Source organism: Channa argus, chromosome 14 (assembly GCF_033026475.1).
Source record: "Channa argus isolate prfri chromosome 14, Channa argus male v1.0, whole genome shotgun sequence".
NCBI lineage: Eukaryota > Metazoa > Chordata > Actinopteri > Anabantiformes > Channidae > Channa > Channa argus.
In genome coordinates, this window is record NC_090210.1 from 21,705,823 (window position 1) to 21,725,585 (window position 19,763).

At 38.3% G+C, this 19,763-nt stretch overlaps 1 protein-coding gene across 4 annotated transcripts in view; it reads right to left on the reverse strand.

Annotated features, from left to right (window-relative positions):
• The window catches only part of efr3a (EFR3 homolog A (S. cerevisiae)), an 84,638-nt gene that overhangs the window by 5,884 nt on the left and 58,991 nt on the right, over positions 1-19,763 (reverse strand). For 3 of the 4 annotated variants that reach the window (XM_067529160.1, XM_067529161.1, XM_067529158.1), the window contains 14 exons: positions 18,168-18,303; positions 13,749-13,916; positions 13,360-13,474; positions 12,601-12,652; positions 10,663-10,835; positions 10,481-10,556; positions 8,349-8,510; positions 5,931-6,062; positions 5,607-5,674; positions 4,035-4,162; positions 1,193-1,278; positions 646-694; positions 170-273; positions 33-82 (listed from right to left, as the gene is read on the reverse strand). In XM_067529160.1, the coding sequence (XP_067385261.1) occupies positions 33-82; positions 170-273; positions 646-694; positions 1,193-1,278; positions 4,035-4,162; positions 5,607-5,674; positions 5,931-6,062; positions 8,349-8,510; positions 10,481-10,556; positions 10,663-10,835; positions 12,601-12,652; positions 13,360-13,474; positions 13,749-13,916; positions 18,168-18,303 (1,499 nt within the window). The remainder of the gene's footprint in view (positions 1-32; positions 83-169; positions 274-645; positions 695-1,192; positions 1,279-4,034; positions 4,163-5,606; positions 5,675-5,930; positions 6,063-8,348; positions 8,511-10,480; positions 10,557-10,662; positions 10,836-12,600; positions 12,653-13,359; positions 13,475-13,748; positions 13,917-18,167; positions 18,304-19,763) is intronic. The other variant, XM_067529159.1, reaches the window with a different exon arrangement.

Here is a 19,763-nt window from a genome sequence, read left to right on the forward strand (position 1 = left end):
GACAAAGATTACTGTGTGTGCATCAGACTTACCGAATTGTAAGTTCAAAGATTTGGGCCAGACGGTCGTGCAACATGTTTGCCTGAGAAAGTACAACAGTCACAGTGAGTTTCCTTTACCTTTAATAAAAAATACACTGAGCCTAACAATTTTTTTTTTTTTTTTTTACCTTGGACTCGCAGTGAGCTGCGATCTCCTCAAACGGAGCTTTCTGGAACTTCTCCATCACTTGACGCCTCTTCTCCCTCTCCTGCTCCTCTAGACCGGTGGTATCTAAAAACAGACAAAGGTGAACTCTGTGTCAGAGTGTGAAAAACTTAACATACCACCTTCAAACCCCAGTGAGACAGCAGACCATTAGTACTTCATTACACATACAACACTGTACTTTCACCCATCTTTCTAATTCACTGGACATTACTGTCAAAGTTGGGCTACTTTCAGAGAAGCCCTGGCCTAAAAAGTGCACCTCATTTTCCCTAACAACCTATTTTCTGTGAGTCCTTTTTTTCTTCAGTGGGGTGGAGTGGGGGTGTTAGCATTAACATAACACTGATTATATATTTCGATTCACATTCAGTGACTCCACAGAAAGGAAATAAGAAACGCGTCGTGCTCTCTTGAAAATATTTTCTTTCATCTTACCGATGGCCTTCTTCAATGTCTCAAATGTAATCTCTTCAGCCAGCTGAGACTGCAAAAAGATGAAAATACAGAAGGATCAAACAAAGACTTGAGTCTAAAAACCATGATGTCAACCTGCTGTAAACGTTACTGCTGATGGAAAATGGTTCTGTGCTTCACATCTACTTATGACAGATTGGGAGCAGTCGACAGCTGAATGTACTATACTCTGCTTGTATGTATAATAAAAGTACTGTGTTTTTAAAGCACTGTGTTCTGGTTCCCATATCTGTGTCTGAGTGTCCTGGACCCCAGCAACAAATACAGGCCATGAAGATTTATTTACATGTGAGTTTGACATGATCTTTTTTATAAATTTGCAAAGATTTCAAACAAACTTCTTTCGCATTGTCATTAAGGGGGATTGTTTGTAGAATTGTGAGGAAAATAATGAATATGATCCATTTTGGATTAAGGCTGTGACATAACAAAATGTTAAGGGGAAAAAAGGCGAGTAATGACCTATAGAGCCGTATTTAACAGGACCACAGTCTCAATTTCAACTGACCTTGTCTGGAAGGGTGTTGGACATTATGTCCACTTGGAGGGAGATTGTGTCCACAAGACTCTTCCTCCTGGTCATATGGTCTTCATCTGCAGGACAGAGACATTACATTAACACCTTTATGTTCTGATGTAGTACTGTCTCAACAAAGGGAAAAAATGTGGTAACATCGGTAAAGACAACACAATGTCTTGGATGTATAAAATATATATATAAATTTCATTAGGAGTGATCAAAATATTTTCTAAATTAAAAAAAAACAAAACAATTATAAGTCATCACATATACAGTTTCAGCCGTTGGTTCCTGGCAATACAGGTTTTTGATCATTGACTTGGAATCGAGTTGGTTTTTCTAGTTTAACCAAACGAAGACCTAATACAGCTGGTGCTGCAATGTGATAAACGCCCTAAGGGTCTAGTCCACCAGGAGTGGACTCACTGAACAGCTCTGCCTCATGCATTCATCCACAGTGAACTAGTGCTTCTGTCTAAACACGGGGAACAGCACAGTGTCACCAAAGTAACCGAGCAGTTGAGGAGTAACATAAGAATGCAGAAAAACAGAAGCACTTTATAACAGTTGTTTGCAGGAGTCACAGTGAACTTTGTGCACTTTGAACAGATACTGATTTATTAGTACCTGCGGCCACTGATAAAGAAACTGAACTGAAGAGAGAAAAGGCGAGAGGTGTGTTTGAATTCAGGCAATAATAATCACCAACACAAAAAGAACCAGCACAACCAAATGCCTACCGAGCCAAACACATCCAACATTGCTACTGGAAGCAAAGGTGATATAGGTTGCAAGAATACTGTAACAGTATGTACTAAGCACTGATGTAGCGCTGGTCTAGCAGGTTTTAGGAAAGCGGCAGAAACACAGGTAATGAAAGTTGTGGTCCACTTAATCATGTGCCCAGTTCAATTTGAGATCCTATTACCTAATTTAAAAATCCCATTACCATATTTTTAGGATCAATACCTGCAGGTGAATAAAGTGTTATTTTAAAGGGTTGTTTTAAAAAGTGGCTTTACTGATTTGATTTTCTGTCTTGATTCGGAGGAATTTAGGAACTCTGCACTGTAATTTTGTAAAGATTTGGGGAAATGTATTGATTCTATCAAAAAGAAAATGGCATCCACTGCACGTTGGTTTTCCTGCCTGTGTGGATGGACAGTATTGCCATAGTGGCTGTGAACACCACATATATCATACAGGTATTTACTACACTTGCAACCCTATTAATTTTGCTTTCTCTTTTCCTCATTTGTATGTCGTGCAGTTAAAAAAAGATCCTTCTACACATTAACAGCACTAAGCACAATGACAGTAACACAAACCATGTTCATAGTCTACAAAGGAAATCAAATGTAGCACTTGTACTCACCATAGCATATCCAAATGCAGTGCAAGCAAGCAAAGTAGTTGTAAAGATGATTAAACCATTTGCTTTTTGCCATTTATTAAAAAAAACAAAAGCATCTAAAGGCTGTATATACTGTATATATGCAGACAATTTATCTACGGTCAGGTTTTGTAGAATGAGAAGCAGCAACTACTACAGTCCACATCGTTGTCTCCTTTGCCCTCACTAATGCCTGTTAAATGGCCTAAAAAGTGCCAGGGCACTAGCAATATTAGAGCTGTCAAGTTTTTATGGATTTGATTGATAAACTGCATGACAGTTTGTCTTACAAGTACAACTTTTATTTATCTTATATAGACAGGTCGAAAGATTGTACGTTGGTCGTATGACAAACACTGAAAACGTATTGGATCACATGTTCCAGTTGAGCAAAGTAATTTCACAGAACACAGTAAGAAACAGTACTTCACACAGCTACAAACTCAACTTTCCCCCACTACCTTGAAGCCCCAGTCTGTCCACAGAACATCGCTTCCTTAACAACTAGTTAGGCCAAGCCCAGCTACCACGGAAAAAGACCAGCGACACCACTATGATTCTGGACTCGGCTAATGTTCTACTCTAGCTGGTTACCTCTGGATGTCTGCTTGCACCTGTGGAGGATTTTTCCTACTGTGTAAAGCACTGGTGTTAGATGAAAGCATGACAGAGGAAAGAACAAAGACGACTCAGTTATTAGACAGTTAGCTGTTTGATTTGGGGAAAATACTGTGATAAAAATGCAACCAAACTAAGGTCTTAATTTCAAGGTAACTGCAGCCGTAATTATCATTTCAGTTGAATCAGGTGAAAAGTAGATTTATGGATAGAATTAAAATAAATACTTGTAATTAAAGGTTATTTCTAAGGCTGGATGACAAAAGAGGGAATCGTGCAGACGTACATGTTCTTCTAATATAAAATACTGCTTTAAGTCAACATTCAATATGACACTGATCACACCCTTTGCATCAAGGGTTGCAAAGGCTTTTTTAAAGTTTATTTTCCATTTTCATCTACTTAAGCTTTTAATCCTTTGGCAAGAGTGTCGACAGTTCCAGGGGCGCAGGGTTAGAATTCATTAAAATGTAAAATATATCAAAGAACCATCTCCATGTTAAATCCTTCACCCTGACTATTTGTAACGTAACTGTACTAATAAGTTTCTTTTTATTGTATCATTTTGTTCAATGTGTACTGTTACTAAAAATATTACAGCCTAAGCCACCTTTTACACTATTTTGCTGGTATTCTGTGCATAATGCCCCAGAATCTAAGGTGTCACCTTTTAGAATGCAATGATATAACTGGATGCATAATATAAGAGGACTAAAAAACATTATAAGTTAAGCACGAGAAAGGAATCTGCCAATGAGGTAAAACAAGTTCCACTGCATTTCAATGCTGTAGTTTGCCGTATGTCATGGTCGGCCCTACCTGTGACCTGGGGAACGTAGGGGACAGAGAGCCTCTCTGCATTGTATGCCGGTCCTGTCAGACACTCTGCCATTTCGGAGGTCTGGAAGTACAGCAGTTTGTCCTTCTTGTCCAAAGAATTAGGGACCCTGGGAATGCCAAAAAACGTCACTGTAGTAATTGTATGATTTGGTGGCAAATGTAGTCAAACACTTGCAATATCCACATAATCTAAACACAGCACATCTTAAATGTCCAGCAGCTGTAAAACCAGCATTTTCAAATGTAGTATTCAGAACCCCTGCTGCTGCTATTGTTACTGGGGCACCATGGTGTCGGAGCGGTTTGCACTGTTGCTTCACAGCTTGAAGGTCCCCTTTTCAAATCAACTGGCCAGCTATGGACATTATGTGTGGAGATTGTGGCTTTTCTTCCACAGTCTAAAGACATTCATGTTACGTTAACTGGTGACTCTAAACTGCCAGTAGGTGTGAGCATGAATGTTGGTCTGAGTATATCCTAAGGAAGGTGTCCCCCGTCCCCTGTCCCCTGTCTCTAGCACAATGACAGGATAAAAGTTACAGCTTCATGAACCTTCCTGTGGGACGGATCTGGACAAATAAGTGTTAAAACATTAACACGGTTTAGCAGAATGCTGTAAACATCCCCAGCATTTTATCTCCCCTTTGGCTGTAAGCTGTCATTTTGAGGCCTTTTTTTTGTTTGTTTTTTTTTTTTATCTTTTAAAAAACGAAATCTACAAAAATCTCACCTCAGGCTGCACCAGTCAATCTTTTTCATCAGAGATACCATTTATTTTATACAGACAAGAGCTACAACAATGGAGAGACTGTAACTTATCTAGAGAACATTTGGAATAAGGAGCTCATAAAAACAAATCTCACGGGTTCCCGAGAAACAGCAGACAAGCATCTGTGTATGTTTTTATGGTTGTTGGAAAAAAAAAAAAAACAGCGCTGCAAGATGACATTTATCATACAAAAATAAAAATATATACAAATAGATTCTCCTGTGAACATGCAATGAATAACATTTGTAATTAAGTAAAATGTCTGGAAAAAACGAACTAGTGAATTGAGTGCATTTATTAATTCCAGTGCTGAAAACACGAGCCTCAGGTTAATACATTCTTAAGATACGCATGTTTTTCCACAATATACATTTTACAAAAGAAGCCAATGTTCTCAAATCTTCAAATCAAGACCAAGACTACTATGAAACTTAGATTCAAGGTCGACCTTCTGTACTTCACACTAATCATTACACTGATAAATTTCTGTATCAGAAAAAATGTAATCTCCATATTTTTCAGTGTCGGGCAAAGTCACGTTTTTATTCTTATTAACATTTTTTTAAATTCACAATTTAATTTTACTTTTTTAAAAAAAATCTATTATATGTCAACTCCACACAAAACATGATTCAAACCAGATTTAAAATGATTTGATTGATGTAAAACTGTTTAAACTCTCTTGAGGCTGAACATAACTGTTGTGATTATTTCTCTCTAGAAGTTTTAAAAGAAATTGAGAGCTAAACTTGTAATACAGTAATAAAGTGCTGGGTACTTACGGACACTTGTCTCTGAATATGTTCTCTGGGAGGAGGTATGGAGCATCAATGCTTCTCAACTCTATAACCTAGTGAGAGAACAACCAAAACAAGCACCGTCAGCTATCTACTGCACCTAACCATAACAACTACAATTATCCCAATTTAACAGCGGTGTATTATCAGCATATTAAGAATTTTAAATGATTCAGTCTACACGGCAAGAGAAATTTAAAAGATGTTTGAGAATTTGACATGTTACAACGCTGACTGTATAAAGAAGCAAGAATGATGCCGTGTTCTGAAAGACAATGACAATTAAGTGAGAAGGAGTCCATGACCCACCTTGCTGACATGCTGACAGAAAGCAGGGTTGGCGATCATCTGGCTCAAGAAGTTTAAATAAGCAGCCACCAATGCCATGATACCACAGCGATTAAACATTGGCATGTTCTCCTCGTTAGTTAGAGCCATGTCCTAGGAAAAAAAAAAAAATCCACATATTAGGAATATGCCATATGAAAAGCACCAAAGCAACTTCAACCACAGGTTTTACAGTTGGTAAGTAGTTATTTAAATTTTTTTTAAACACACCTTAATTTGCACTTTGGTCTACGTCACTTGTTTCAAAAATCAATAAATGCACATTCAATGCAGCACCATGTGTCAGTTAACCCTTCCTGTAGGATCTTCATAGCTGTATGGGAGGTTTTCTTTGCCTTGATGCCCAGCAGATGTGCAGTTATATCATGAAGTATTTCTGCTCATCTAGGTGTAACTGCCATTACATAGGCACATTTCAAACAGCTAAATGTTCAATCTGCGAGCAGCATGATAGGTTTTTAATCGCCTGCTTTGTGTGCATCAATTAGTTCCCATATCAGATCTTGCATTTCCAGGGTCAGTAGTATGAGCTTTTGTTGTTGGGCGTTACCACAGGCTTTGATGCCCTTATGACAAGGGCAGAAAGAACTAAGTCAATGAAGCATAGGTGACCCAATCTTTTCCGAACCACAATTACTTTAGAATTTTCAACTATAGGAGTTGAGCAATACTTAAACGAATACTACAACACTAATATATTTGCTGCTGCTAAAATACTGCTTCACAACAGTTCAGACGATCAAATACATGAAGTACCTTTACCTAGCTGTTCTTCGATTGTGTTGCAATTATCTAATACGTGCAGCTGCTTGTTACTTTATTTTCACTTTACTCTTTTAAAGTGCGAGAATTTGACTACTACGTCCACATACTGTATTTCCCGTTAGTATTAGATAAAAAAAAAAACGTGCCAGCAATGCATAATATTCAGCCCTTGCTTCTGCTCTCACTACAGTGCTGTTTCCCTGACAATGACCTTTATATTGACAGTGAAAATCCAGTTCCTTGGCCCTCTGAGGAAATCTTACTGCAATCTCTAAACCCTGTATATGGATTAGGCCAACTATTGTGTTACTAGGGAAGTGAGGATGTACTGAAATGTGTGGGTGTGTTTGATCCCCTGAGGAACTATATGTGAATCCATCTGAGAACATCATACCTCCATCTTTCTACTTCATTTATCTTAATTTGTAAGACTCTGAAGGGCTACGGATGCCCTGAACTAGGAAAACATGTTCCCAGTAAAATGTTACTACAAATGTATTGGTGTGTGTTGACATTTGGAAATGATAAGATCTCAGCGTGATACACAAACTAGAAGTCGGTGTTTGCGTGTCAGAGCGTGTGTACAGATTCTTTTAACGCCCCTCTAACATTTTGCGTGTAGAAGGTTTTATTGGACCTGGGTGCGGCCTACAGTCTAATGACATTAAGGACTTGACTGCTGACGATGACACAGTTACTCATCAACGACACAAACATGACATCTGACATGACAAATAAGCCATCAACATATAAACTGCACTTGAGATTAAAGCGCTGTAAAGAATCCTAACGATGAGTTTAGAGGCAACATTAGGTCTAAAACAAATCCTTCAAACTAAAGGAAGAAAGTTGAGTATCTTTACTGTAGAACAGTTTCATTTTAATGTATCTGCAGAATTTCCATTGTTTTGTCCATTATATTTCAGAATATGTTTTACACACTACATGCATGTAAAACGTGGAGTTATTCGTTAAAAACATGCAAAATGGCCTAAAATGAGCAGATCTCCATAAAGTTAAACCTTTTTGTTTCCTCCCGAGTATTTTGTTTCAAATCTTTATGTAACCAATCCCCAAATTTTAAAATCCGTGGAACTTTAACACATTCTATTACTAATTACTGGTTTAGTTTAAAGCTAATTTTTAAAATCCTGTACTTTTGTTGAGTTTAACCTAATATATTGGTTTAATGTTAGACGTCCCAGTTCTTTAAAAGGTAATATTCAATATCGCAGCATTGTGTGAATCTCATCTTGTTCATCACGCTCTTATTTTTCCATTGAAAGTTTTTGACCATTCATGCTCTAAATTTAGGTTAGATTGAAGAGCTCCGAGGGACAAAAATCACAAACACCACCAATTCACACTAACGTGGGAGGTCATATGTCAGGCTTGAAAGCTCTGGAAGAGATGTTTGAATGGCTGTTATGCTAAGAGTGCTTCGTCTAATGGTATTCTTCAAGACGATGAATGAATTTTCTAACTCTGATAAAGATTCTGGATTTAAAAAAGGTTTCTGCCATAGCAAGAAAAAAAAAACACACTTCTAATAACATACCATTAACACGTTTCATAAATGAAACATGAAAATTTTCATAAATAGAACAATTTTACCTGCAGAGCGATGGACAGTCGGATGAGGTCGATGACCACCTCTTCATTGGCCAGCTCAATGGTCAGAATGGCCAGAGTAGTGAAGAGAAGCTCAAAGTTTTTATGGACGTTGTCCTCTTCTTTACAGCCCAGATATATGTGACGGTAGAACTGCTGACCGTGCTGTAGATAAATAGGGAAAGGGGATGTAAGTAAATGACAGAAACATGTAAAGGTTTGCAAGGAGAGAGGAGTAGAGCAATTCTAAGAAATTATGAAAACACTTTGTCCTTGAAGAGGTCAAAGAGACGAGCTTTTAGTTGCCTTAAGATTTCTGCTAACAACAGTCCTGGAGTCCTTTGACATAGAAAACCTCATTCTAAGGGTTAAAGGGTTGACCTTGCTTACAGAGGCCTTTGGCAAATGCTTCCAGTACGTTCGAGCTTCCAAGATCTGTCTGGCCGCTTCATCCACCACCTTTTCCAACTCATCACCAAGTGGGGATTTTGCTATAACTGTGAAGTCATATCTGGCGCCTGTTTAGCCACATTATCAATTTATGATCTGCCTTATGCTTAAAGTGATTTTGGTGTTTCCTGTTGTCCAAACATGAAGCTGCCAACAATGTCATTATCATTAGACCAATGTGTTTCTGCATGTGTCCTTCATCAGGGTCTGGTAGAAATACATAGACAGTAATGAACATCTAAATAAAATTGGTTATGAGAAAAAAAAAACATTTGGGCAAACCAACAATGATAATAGGCCTCTCAATACTATTTGACCTAAAACATCTGGTCAGAGTAGTTTTAAAACAAATGGAAGAGAATAGTGCATTTGTTCGGACTAACACACATTTTGTGCTCAAGTGAGGATTTTGAGGCAACAGGATGTTATATGCGAGGATGATTCAAAATCAGCTACTCTACGTGTTCATGGCTTTGAAGGAATGTGTCATCCAGTGAAGGATTGTGGGTCACTGTGCAATTATGCCCGTAACATAGAGCCTAATAGAAAGTGAAGGCCAATGACTTTTAATCAACACTAATTAATTGAATTAGATACCATTTATAACCTCTGACAGCAGATAAGAGTGCTCTGAAAGCCAGGCATTATGTTGGTAAAGTGCGTGGAGGTAACATCAAGTGATGGCTCCATCCCTGTGGGTGTTTTCACATATTTATTGTGTGAAGGTGAAGGTTAAAGCTCAGGTGTGATTCAAAGGCGAACAACGTAAACTGTGGGTCCTTTTAAGAAATGTCATGTGCTTATGGTGACTGGGCTTTTGCTGTCAGGGTCAATAAGACCTCCACAGAAATGTTATGTCTTGGTAATGCAACCACACCTTACTAAATCAACTACTTGCTGCATGCAAGCATTTACACTTGTAGTTTTTTTTTTGAACTAGTGTCATGTTTTGTTTTCATTTTCAAGATTTAGGGTTTACTTTGTTTTTATAAATGTAATTTTTATGGAACTTTTTAAGTATGAGGTTTGATAACTAACTGCTTACATGCTACAATTTACTTATTGTGGGAAATTGCTGGATTTTTACATAGTTTATGTATGAGCATTCCATTTTGGTGAAAATGGCACCTCAGGAACACCAAGAGGAAATTTCTTTTTACTTAACACAAATGTCCACTTTGATTCAAGGGTGAACGGATTCGGTTTTGGTGGTCAAAGGTCAAGGCCACCGTTACCTCAGATCCATCCTGTTCGATCATCTCATTCTTGTGAATGCAGAATCTCAGAAACTCTTTCTGGGAGTTTTTTCTAAACGTGCCACAAACATTCACATGGACTTATGGATGAACACTTTGGATAACAAATCTATATATATATATATATTCTTGTGAACAAGATATTAAAGGAACACCTAGAGGGAATTTTTACAAATTTTGAGCCTGTCAGTTGAGCTTCGTAGCTTGAAAAGTTCTGTGAATGTTTTTATACCTTTTTTGCCATGAGCCCTAATAATGTTGGAATCCATAGCAACTACAGTCAATCAAAATCCTCAATAAACTTTAAGCAGCCTTCAGGTGTTTCACTGTTATGAGTTTTTTAGTGTATAGCTGATAACATGCGAATATTGATCTCTGTAGAAAGAGAACAGCAGGACCATACAGTATTAGCTTAGGACCATATTTTACCTTTTTTATGAAGACAACATCTTGCTTGGAAATCTTCTCTCTTTTGATCTTCAATGCTGCAACATTAGGAATGATTCTGAAAGAGATATGAAAAAAAAAATCTAACATTAAATAGTAATAGTAATAGAATCTCTCTCTACAGATAAACGTTTGTAATCAGGCTAACACATGTACTACTTTACCTAATGCCACGCAGCTTGGCACGGTTGTCATGGCGATCAGTGATGTTGTGCAGGATCTCAAGCACCAGCTGCCTCAGCTCGCTGTCTTCCATCAGCGATATGGAGAAAAGTGGCTCCAGGAAGGAAGGAGGCAAGGCAGCTGCCATAGATTTAGCCTTGAAACCAAAGGTTACCTGAGACGAAGTTGGATAGAGTGGGGGACAATGTGGAAGGAGTGAGAAGACTTATCCCCATAGTTCTTCATCCCTATTAATCCATATGAGTTTACATTTACAAGTAGCTGATCTTTTCTAGTGTACTGTGTGTAAACACACATTTAAGCTTCCACATGTTTTTGATAGTAAGAGCTCTCTAAATAGATTAAAATCCTGATCACAATCACATGCAGTGAACAGGCAGATTTTGATAAAAGAGACCTTAAAGAGGGTCTGTGCCAATTTAAAAAAAATAAAGAAAGAAAAACAGTACTGCAACTATTACTGATCTTTAAAGACACATAACTTGAGGGCCAGGTCTTACTATTAAGTGAAATATCAGTGCCAAGCACCAATAACATCTAAAAATATCTTACAATCATTGTCAAACAATGAGCTGATTCTAGGGCACTGCCCCAAATATCCCTTTTAGGACAATATGATCCAGTTTTTCACCTTGGATTGGTATTCACACAGCTGTGCACGGGATTATTATCTTTGAACAAAAAAAAATACGTTACTTTGTCTGACATGGGTTGCAGAAAGCCTTAAATATAAGTATTTTCCTCATGGAGGTTAATTGTAATCTAATTTCCTTAGATCAAAATGTAGAAAAATGAAAATAATACCATCGTATTACTGGCACTAATATTAAAGTTATCAAAGGTGCATCATTAATAAGGACATATTCATGGCATGACTGGCTGGCACTCTCGTGTTATAAGTCGTAGTGGGTTTAGAAAGTGGACGCCCAAATATATGATATACAGCTGCTTTGTTGTCGTCTTCTGGTTTCAAAGACAACAGATAAAGGTCTTTTCAGGTTTGACGACAGAAGTGACACTACACTGTACATGCAAAGACATCTGTGTGTCCATTTCAAGTGTTCATTTATGCACCTATTGTCCATCTTATGGTTCCACTCTGTATTTCACATTAAGCCCCTCCAGGTGTTTTCACACAAAAGATGATAAGGCCAAACTTATTCACCCTGACTAGCAGCGTTCAAATATCTGGGTTTTGCCCCGACAGTCTTTCACAGTCACAGCACTGTCAGAAAGGAGACTGAACACTGACATTGATCTCACACAGACAGACACACACACACACACACACACACACACACACACACACACACACACACACACACCCCTTTTATTTCCTCCCCCATCCTTGTGCTTGGTCCCATCTGCAGCTGCATGGTAATATAAATATTATGACCTTTCCCCTTCCTCCAGCTGCACTGAGAAGGCAGGTGGTGGTGAGGAGGGGAGTGAGCAGAGGGGAATTGCAGTTTGCATGTGCACAAACCACTGTAGTGCATTGAGATGCTGCAGGTCAACAAGTGCATGTTTGTGTGTGTGTGTGTGTGTGTGTGTGTGTGTGTGTGTTGCTGTGCTAGCGTGCATCACTGCTGAGTGTGTTGGTGCCACCTGTGCCTCCTTGTCTCAGTGAAATGATGGTTTCTAACTGAAGTAGAGAATGAAAGAGAAGGAAACATCTCCACGGAGACTTCAAGTGTTAACCCTGAACAGTCAGAACTCTAAAATAAAATGCCATTAGATAAATCCTGATTTCTTTTCACCATATGGTCAAACATCACCACATCCTAGTAAGTAATAACACACTATTCTAATAAAGGATCAACTTTAGAATGTTGCAGTCACTACAGGAACAATCTGTTAACAATGGTCCGATGACAGGCTGGTTGTTGTAGGGACAGTACAGATGGTTAAGGACTGACCATGATGAGGGAGCTGAGCAGCATGGTCTGAATCCTCTTGGTGCCCCGATGCCTGAGCGCCATTAAAAAGGGGAGAAGAAAAAAACATCTCATTATTGAACGACCCTTGTAACGTCTTCAGTATAGTTGTAGGTACTGTAAGCTTTCTGAATAATAGCAATTAAAGTTTTTGTTCTGTCATTTTACAAAAAAGCAACTGTTAAAGCTCAGTTAAAGCAAAACCACTGTGTTTTTTTAAGTTCAACTAAAATCACAGAAATTCATACATCCAATGAAAAAAAAAAAATCATATAAATTACATTTTTACATTTATTCTAAGTAGTTTTCTAGTGCAGAAACATCAATACAGTTACATAAGAAACGCTGCTTTAGCTTCCAGGCCACTGAGTAGTGAGGCTGGCTCATTTGTTTGACTGACAGCTGGCAACTGTAGCTCATAACCAAAGAGTAAAGGAAAAAATACTACAATAATCAGTATCTTATTTGACTGCCACTCCCACGTGCAGTTAAGTTTTTAGTGGTTCATAGTGCTTCAGAAGACTTGCTCTTAGGCCTGAAAAGTCATATTAGGATGTGCACTGGATTTTTGGTTGTAGCTTTATTTAGTGACTGAGGGGATAAAATCATGAATGGAACAGATGGAAACAACATGTGTAAAGCCACAGTTTCTCTACATCCTTTGAGGAAGCTGTGAGCTGATTGGCTGCAGCAACACATAGGGACCCTGGGCTGTCCTTTGATAACGAATGTGTGACTCACCCAATCTTGACAGTGTCCAAGGTGTGGCAGGGGGTCCCGAACAGTGGTATTTTGCCCATGATGAACATCATGACTTCGGCTCGCTGATAGTCTGGCAGGTTTCCGCCAAAGAAGCCTGGCAGAGGGACGCAAGAGACAAAGGATGAGTCAGTGATGAAACACAAAGACCCAGAACACAAAAACCAAGTCAAGAATAAAACAGAATGGAGATTATCACTCACAAAGCCTGAGATTTGCTTTACAAGCAGGACTGTAAACTTTGTCCCATCTTCAACAGCGTAGTGGACAATTGACAATTAGTGGCTAATAACCATTTCAAGCTCCCTTATGTATTATTTTGATTAGTTCCTGAAAAACGTGTCTGAATCAGGACATGAAAACTGTAATACCGATGGTCTGGATAATGGCATTCTGGACGATCCGCTCTTCGCTGTCTTTGCTGCGGCCAGACGAAACGCTGGTGCTGGAGTTTCTCCACGAGCTCTCCCCAACCTCGCAGTCGACACTCATCCTCAGGTGTTTGAGCAGAGTGTTGAACACCTCCAGGACAGTGGGACCTGCAATCATTCATATATACACACAGAGTCACACACCATAGAAGACCTATTAAAATGAAACACCCTATAAAATGGACTTGTTGCTGAGAGGCTTCCAACAGGGACAAAGAACCAACACCTATATGCTTCACTGAGTAGCATTCTCCATTTTTACTGTCAACTGTCCTAAAGAAGGGACGATAACTGCTACCAGTACTGCCAACTAATTCTTCATGTGAGATAATAACTGAAGCATCAACGAGAGTTGAACTTTCCTCAAATGTATATATGTATTACATTGATATGTGGTATATATTATACGTATATACCAAGCTGTACTTTTACACTAAGAAGCAGGAATTCATGTTTGATACCCTCCACTGTTCCATCAAATGGAAATAAATTCAGTCTGATATATTCAGTAACACTACACAGGTCAGACTTGAAACAGTACATTAATCAAGGTTCTAAAGGATTCATTAGAGGTTCTAAGAGAAGCACTGATATTAAACATGAACATAGAGAAGCAAAGTGCACAGTGAGTTCTATCTGTGCTGTTGGACCCGTTTAACACGCCCCCTCTGAACTAACTGTCCTAATTCACTCTGTCACAAAACACAACACCTCACATTATGACAAAGTCAGTACCTGCCTATGGCGCAAGCGAGTTCATTAATAAAATAAGAAAACAAAGAAACAAACACATGGTAGCAACTCTACTGAATAAACTGTGCATTTATATAGTGTTTTCACCTTTTTCAGCATATATCACACACAATATCTTACTCATCACAAGCCATTATTATTTCTTACAGAACGGGGTATTTTACCGAGAGGTGCTGTGAGCATTTCTAGCAACTGAAGCCACTTTAGTGTTGCATTTAAAGCTAATATTTACCTGAGCTTTGCTTAACAAAAAACATTTGCTAAAACTGTTAATGAAGCAAAGAACAGGCATCTAATGCTCAACTAGAGCATTTCTAAACATTCTGTACTGTTACTCTACTGAAGTAACCAACACAATAACACAATCTACTAAAACGACACTCGGCTACGGAACCACAAGAACGTACCAGAAACCTCCCCCATGTATTTAAACTCACAACTTATTTGTTTATTTTGTCTGCAGTATAAAGTCAAAGTGACCAGCCAAAAAGAAAGAAAGAAATAAAAGTGGAGTAGATCCAGTTGTAAGGAATCCAACAGACTTAGATGCAATTACTACGTTTGAAATTTTAAATTGTGGTAACTTTTAGAGTAGCAGCGGTGAAGTACCTAGATCCTTATAGAGAAAATGCAGTAAAAGTCCTGCATTCAAAATGTTACTCACCCATCAATACGAAATTAGCTCACTAAAATACATGAAGTAGCAAAAGTAAAAAGTACTTATGGAAAACGGCTCAATTCATTGAATATAACATGAATGCATTAACATTTTATGCATTAATGTGTCCATAACTGTAATGTTGGAAATAGTTATGAGCGTGCTGGTTTAACAACCATTATACAGTATTTAAATTGTATTTTTGTTGTGAATTTGATGAATAAGGTGAAATGAAATGCCTCAAAAATTTACAGTAAAAGTACAATTAAAATAAAACCTTAATTATTTCCCCCATTTGTTTGTAGTTATTACTTATTCTAATTTATTGTTGTGTAAATGAGGCAAAACTATAAAGTAGCCTCACCATGACACACTCTTCCTAACTGAAACTATTCATTAGATGTGGTTACATGGATCAACACATTCCACTGATTAATATCCCAATCAGAATGAAAATGCACAATGCAAACTAACTGACCTAATCAGAAGGAATGACGGTAGGTTTAACTCACTGTCAATCTGAAAAAAAAAAACTGATTTGATTGATTGAAAATATTTGATTATTTCTCTCTTATTAGAATAAGAATATAAATATATACTTTGTGTGCGTTTGCCTTCTGTGGGGTAACACACGGTGACATGAAAAGGTTCTTATTAAATAATAATTTCTCATTTTTGATGAGCTGGCGGGGTCTTCTTGCAGTCCCCTCCTTTTTAAAAAGCTGTAGTAGCATTATGTGCTGATTGCTGCTTAATTAGAAGGACGATTATAAATAAAATAATGATCCTTTGACATATTGTCGGTTCATCTTGGTTTTTGTCTATTAAATAATACTCCAAAAATGTTTTGCATTTAATGTCCAGCAGACTAAATGTTTCACAGCAAGCAAAACCACTTTGCATGGCAGAGATGTTTCACGTATGTGGGGATGGATGTAGTTTTTTGGCCGTTACTTTCAAATGGAAATATTCTTAAACAATGACACTGACCAATTAGTTATTTTTTATCATACTATTTGCCATTAAAAACACTCTTCAAGTGGGCTAAAACATAGTTTTAGTATATTACATTTAAGTTTTGTTTTTGGCCAGAACTTGAATACAACCAGAACTTGGCATTGCTGAATAAAAATAAAAGCAGATATTGAAATTATTTAGGGGGCAATGGCTCAGTTGGTAGAGTGGCCGCCTACCAACCACAGGGTCAGAGGTTCGTTCCCTGCTCTCCCCGACCAAGTGTTGAAGTGTCCCGGATGCAAGACACTGAACCCCCAACAGCCCATCCCCATCCCCATCCACACAGTGCTGGTCCCAAGTCCAGTAGAAACTGGGGAGGGTTGTGTCAGGAAGAGCATCCGGCTTAATAACTGTGCCAAATCAACATGCGGACAAAATGGTCCGATGTGGTGACCCTGAACTAAAAACAGTAATATTGTGAAATGTGTAAGCAATGAGGTTGCAATGTCTAACAACTTTGAAAAAAAAAAAGTATAGATATTTCCTCCTAGATGTAGTGAAGTAAAAGTCAAGCAGCCATAATTATATTTGTTTACAGATAGATGAAAATTGTACTTAAGCACAATAACAAAAGACTTGTACTTTTATACTTTCCACAATTAGTTGTTCACCTGTCATTAACATGCATCTCACATCCATATTCTGACAGAATCTTATGAAGCTAGAATTCAATGTATTATTTTGTCTCTATCAACAAACCCCAGGCTTCTATGCACCTCACCGCTTCTCATATCAACACCCCAAACAAGCCGACCCCTTCAGCAAATCACTATAATTTTTCCTATTATAGTCATTTTTGAACTTTCCATTCAGTTTATATTGACAAATTACACTTAAACATCGAGTGTGTATGGATCAGTTAGTGTGTGGGGGAGAGTCTCCATTTTCATCCTAAATCTAAACACATCATCATCATCATCATCATCATACTGTACCGAGCCACAGATTGGTATGTGTCACAGTTTCACTTTCAAATCCATCGGACCCTTGAATCATTCCTATCCAGATGGACAGTTGTTTTTTTTTTACCCAAGGCAAAAAAAAAAATGGTAAAACACAGGTGAGAGGAATTAAATGAAAATAAAGCAAGAGCTACAATTTTAAACTGTGCTTTTCCTTAATATACATTTTCCACCTCAATTTAAAACACCAACTAACACTGAAAGTTTCTTCTGAAATGTGTGAAACCTTCATGCTCATTGGATTATCAGGCAATTAACACATACAAAAATGTCATATTGTTGAAAGCACAGAATGGGAAACAGTTCAATGAGAGGAAAAATAGCACCTTTGATTGGCTGAATTTTTTCAAACCATGAGAAGGACATGAAAAAAGGAGATGGTGAGCAGCAGTGGGTCACTCCTGAGGGATTAGTAATCATAATAAATGACTTCAATTTGCTGGACGAGGGTCCACAACTGGTCCCGATGATGATTTCTTGATATTTTAATAAAGCTATATTGCCTTTTAAACAATCTTCCCTTTTGGCTGGTGTTAAATGATATGCAATCCCCTCTGCAGGGAAAAGAATTGATATGAACACCATACTGATACCGTGTGCTGTTTTGCCCGGTGCGTAACAGGTTCATTTAATAATTATATTAATTGAGTGTGTTATACTCTAACATGGGCTCAGTGGCATTAGCATGATGATCGACCAGTTAATTTGATTTTAAAAATAAAATGGCAAATTATGAATAACAAAGCTGTAGCTCAGCTGGTAAGGCAGTTGTCCACGGACCACAAGGTAAGTGGTTCGATCCCCGGTCCCGGCTATATGTCTCTAGGCGAGACACTGAACCCCTGACATCCCATTCCCATTCCCAGCTGTGCAGTGCTGGTCCAAACTCGGCAGAAATAACGTTTGGTAATTGCATCTATCAACTCCTCAGTCAGCATGAGGGAAACCAGTGTCTTAACTTTCACTCACCCACTGATCCTTTAGCAGCAATGTCCACAGTCTCCAGCAGGACCTGGACTATGCCGGCCCTGACCCGCGGAGTGTTCTTGTTGTGAGTGTCCAGGTGGTTGAGAACCTGCTGGATGACGTGGTGGGAGTGCTGAGCCTGGAGAACCCAAAAGACAAAGGGTAAAAAGACTGAAGATGCAACCACACTATCCGTGTGTGTGTGTGTGTGTGTGTGTGTGTGGGGGGGGTCATTTAAACAGAGATGGAAAAGCGATCTAGCGCATTTATGATCATCATACTCATTTTATTTTGCTACAGCAGTTAGATGAGCAGACTTTATACAGACAGGTAAAATGTTTGACCTTAAAGTATTTAATACGTTCTTTATGGACTTTGTCCTACTCTTATAGTAAAAAAGGACACTTATTTTTAAACCAGATGACTGTAGTGCAAGAAAAAGAGGCTGCAGGATAACCTGGACTATCTTCTGCTCCAAAGTGTAGGAATTAATAAATACTTGGTGGAAGTTGACATCCTGTATGTCTATGATTTTTTTTAGATCAATGAACCTCGACAGCAGCTACTGCTCAAGTCTGTAAAACGTCCCAACTCTGTTGTCTCTGTGGGACAAGCCTGGAGAGTTTGTGTGTGTGTGTTTTTTTCTACACCAGGATCAAGCAGATGCTGTTTCCTTGTTGCCAGACAGGCACATCCCCTCCTGGACAGATCAGAGACACAAAATGCTGCCAGTGTCTGTTAGACATTCTCACGGCGCGCACACACCCAGCAAAGCTCACACTGTATTGTGCACTAACCCCAGCACAGCATGACTGTATTTTATCTGTGGCTGCAGCCCAGAGTCACCTGGGATACTCCTGCATGTGCAACCAATTAAAGAGACCGAGTAGAAATACTGGGATATTTGTGAGTGTGAGTGAGGAGGAGTGTGTGAGTGCACTGTGGTGTAAAACGTGATTGACAGCATTGTATGAAGTATGTTTTAATAACATTTCTTAAACACATTACGAATTTATGACTTAATCTGCAACAACCAAAGTTAAAGTTGATTATTTATTAAGAGCTTAATGCTCTTTCAACTGCGTGGGCGTGGTTTAATTAGCAGTAGCATGGTAACACAAGCAAAGAACCCATTACGTCCCATCAGATTTAAATTTAAATTTTCAATTTCTAATGGCTTAATGCACAATCCACGCAAACCCTTAAAGAGCTACAGACATTTATTCTTTACAGGTGCTAAGTAACAATTATTATAACAGAAATGTCCGATGAGTTAAAATGTTGTCAACTAAGGCCACAAAATTAAATTCTGTAATGCACACAGGCATATGTGTTTGTCTGATGGTGTATTTTGTCTCTTAATAAAGGTCCACATGATAAAATGTACATGGTAACTGTGAACTTGCTTGAGGAGAGGATTAAGAATCTGTTTGGGTCATCAGTTACATCTCTCTCCCCCACCTTGGCTATCATATCTTCAGCATTAGCATTTAATTGAAGCTGAAAAATGCCTTTCAACTACAAGGCATAGTTAAAAACAATGTGCGAAATTAATAACAAATCTGAAATATGCACATAATACCAGGTCTCTGTTTTCAG